General features: G+C 38.0%; 1 protein-coding gene across 1 annotated transcript in view; it reads left to right on the top strand.

The window, feature by feature from the left end:
• LOC115402269 (protein NLRC3-like) overlaps window positions 1–2,173 on the top strand; it is a 15,928-nt gene extending 13,755 nt beyond the window's left edge. Inside the window, exons 6-7 of the mRNA XM_030110784.1 lie at window positions 889–935; window positions 1,135–2,173. Coding sequence (XP_029966644.1) covers window positions 889–935; window positions 1,135–1,679 — 592 coding nt within the window. The 3' untranslated portion in view covers window positions 1,680–2,173. The remainder of the gene's footprint in view (window positions 1–888; window positions 936–1,134) is intronic.
• Window positions 2,174–2,774: the final 601 nt, after the last annotated feature.

Raw genomic sequence — 2,774 nt, 5'->3', positions numbered from 1 at the left:
ATAGAAATTTGTTGGTTTAAATGTGTATGAATCCTGAAGTAAAAAACTGTTGGCTGGTTCAAAAATTGAACGGAAATTTTTAGGACTTTACATCGAACTGAAAAACGTAAATTTGACACAGAAGATGTTCAGCTTGATCCTAACAATTGTAATAATTTTTAAAATTCAACAGCAACTCATTTTAAATTTAATGATTAAAAAAACCCAAATGTTACGACCTGATTTTTCAAAAATTTTAAGTTAACCACAAAGCGTGGACCTGATGTAAATCTACAGACAAGTGAATGACAAATAAGAGGTGTCCCCCCGCCGCCCCCCACCTCCCTCCCTTCCTCCACAGTTGACGTTTGTGATGATCTTCATCCAGAAATGTTGGACTTGTTCTTCTCACTCAGTGAAACAGTCCCAGAGTTCATTTCATTTATTCTTTTCCATGGGAATGCATGACGAAAAAAAAAATCAACAAATGGATACAATTTATAAAAGCAAAAAATACACACATCCCATGTACAAGAAGTAGGATGAAGAATAAATGTTTTTAATTCCTACCCCAGTCTTTTTTCCAAACTCAAACAGGAAAACAACAACAAAAAATCCTCAGATGGCCACAATCAATCTGTAGATCAATCACATCATTATTATTGCTCCTTTGCATAAATGTTAAACATTTTTTCTTTAAGCTTACATTTAAACCGCAAGATGTTTGAACATTGTTTCACAGCTTTTTCCAAGGAATTGCATTTTTTCACACCCGCGACAGATACACACATTCCACAGTGTGGACTCAGAGCTCTTTCAGCCTGTTCCTGAGGAGCTCTGCTTCATGTTGAACAGCAGTTAGGACTCATGTTGGAAAGAAAACCTTTCTGACTGTCTTTCTTCCTGCAGGGTGGAGCATTGTGGAGAGCAGTGGTTAAAACCTGGTCTGAGGAAGTGTAAGTTTGAATCATGAGGGTAAAACAATGTCTGTCTTTCAATCAACAGTTTTGATTCATTCAAACATTACTGACAAGAGAAATCTGACAAAAAGTTTCCTCATTAAACTTTCTCTGAATGAACAAAATGTTCGGAAGTCCAGAAAGAAGAAATCTATCATGTGTCAGAGGATGACTTTCCTCTTTTTCTCTCCATCAGATTTCTCTCAACTGAAAGTGGACCCAAACTCAATGAACAGAAACCTCAAACTGTCCAACAAGAAAAAGACGATGACAGACGTGAAGGAGAAGCAGCTGTACCCTGATCATCCAGACAGATTTGATGACTGTCCTCAGCTGCTGTGTAGAAATGCTCTGAGTGGTCGATGTTACTGGGAGGTCGAGTGGAGCAGAAATGTCGAGATATCAGTGAGTTACAGAGGAATCACCAGGAAAGGAAATGGTGAGGAGTGTTTGTTTGGAAGGAATGATCAGTCCTGGAGTCTGTACTGCTATTATGGTGGTTACTATGTCAGGCACAATAACAAAGAAACATTCATCCCCTCGACCTTCAGCGGCTACCGACCCAACTATGGTGGAGTAGCAGTGTATGTGGACTGTCCTGCTGGCTCTCTGTCCTTCTTCAGAGTCTCCTCTGACTCTCTGATCCACCTCTACACCTTCAACACCACATTCACTCAACCTCTCTATGCTGGATTTGGATTCCATTGGTCTGGTTCTTCAGTGAGTCTGTGTCTTCCGTAGGAAGGACAGTGTTTGTCTCTAACAGCAGAAATTAGCAGGAGTCTGTCACTCGGTCTCTCAGAAGGTGGGATGAGCATATCCGAAAGTGAGAGGAGTTTTTCAGAAAGTAGCATCACTAAAGATCAGTTTTCTTTTTCATTCCATCTTGTTGGTTTCTGTTCCATTGTTGTCGTGTTTCTTGAAATGTTCAATCCTAAAGTTATAAAAGTGAATCATTGTCAAGTCAAAGACACTGTATTGACTCTTGCTCTCTGCGTGAGTTCTCCTGCATACACTGTAAAAAATGTCCGTGGATTTAACAAGGCAAAACTGTAAATTCATGACAATAAAACAATGTAAATGGGAAAATTGTTTTTCACTGTCAAACTTACAGTAATATTCTGCAAAATTCTCAACATAGTCCTAGGCTTTACTTCTTATTGTCTCATGCTCGCTGTTGCCAAAGCTGTCCGTCCCTGGGAGAGGGATCCCTCCATACTGTGGTTCTCCCCAAGATTTCTTCTTTTCCCACTGGGTTTTTGGAGTTTTTTCTTGCCGGATGTGAGGGTCTAAGGTGGTGGTTGCTTCGTTTTGTCTCACTACTGTGAATTTGACATATTAATATTATGCTTATTCACTGTTTTTATTTTTACCAATCAATGTAACATCTTGGAGCCCTCTGAGGCAACTGTTGTTGTGATACTGGGCTATACAAAAATAAAATTGAATTGAATTGAAAATACAGAACCAAGAATAACTGTTAATTCAACGGTATGAATATGTAAAAATAACTTTCCTTGTTTGTATAATGTACACATGACTAAGATGAACACAGAAATATCGTAATGCAGTGTGCAATGCCATACAGTAGAATTTACAATATAAAGGTGCTGTAATGTTTTTTTTTGGTAGATTTTTCCAGAATGCTTTACGTTTTATTAATGTATAAGTTGTAATTCACAGATGACAATAGGTATAAAATAGTATTTTCTTTTACAACATTGTTAAAACGGTGTCAACCATAACTTATAATTGACATGGTATATATTATACACACATATACATATATTAGGGGTGGGACGAGACACAAATTCCACGAGACGAGATGAGCCTAAA

Source organism: Salarias fasciatus, chromosome 15 (genome assembly GCF_902148845.1).
Source record: "Salarias fasciatus chromosome 15, fSalaFa1.1, whole genome shotgun sequence".
NCBI classification, from domain to species: Eukaryota; Metazoa; Chordata; class Actinopteri; order Blenniiformes; family Blenniidae; genus Salarias; species Salarias fasciatus.
Note: the sequence above shows the minus strand (reverse complement) of the source record. Positions and strands in the feature narration are given on the sequence as shown.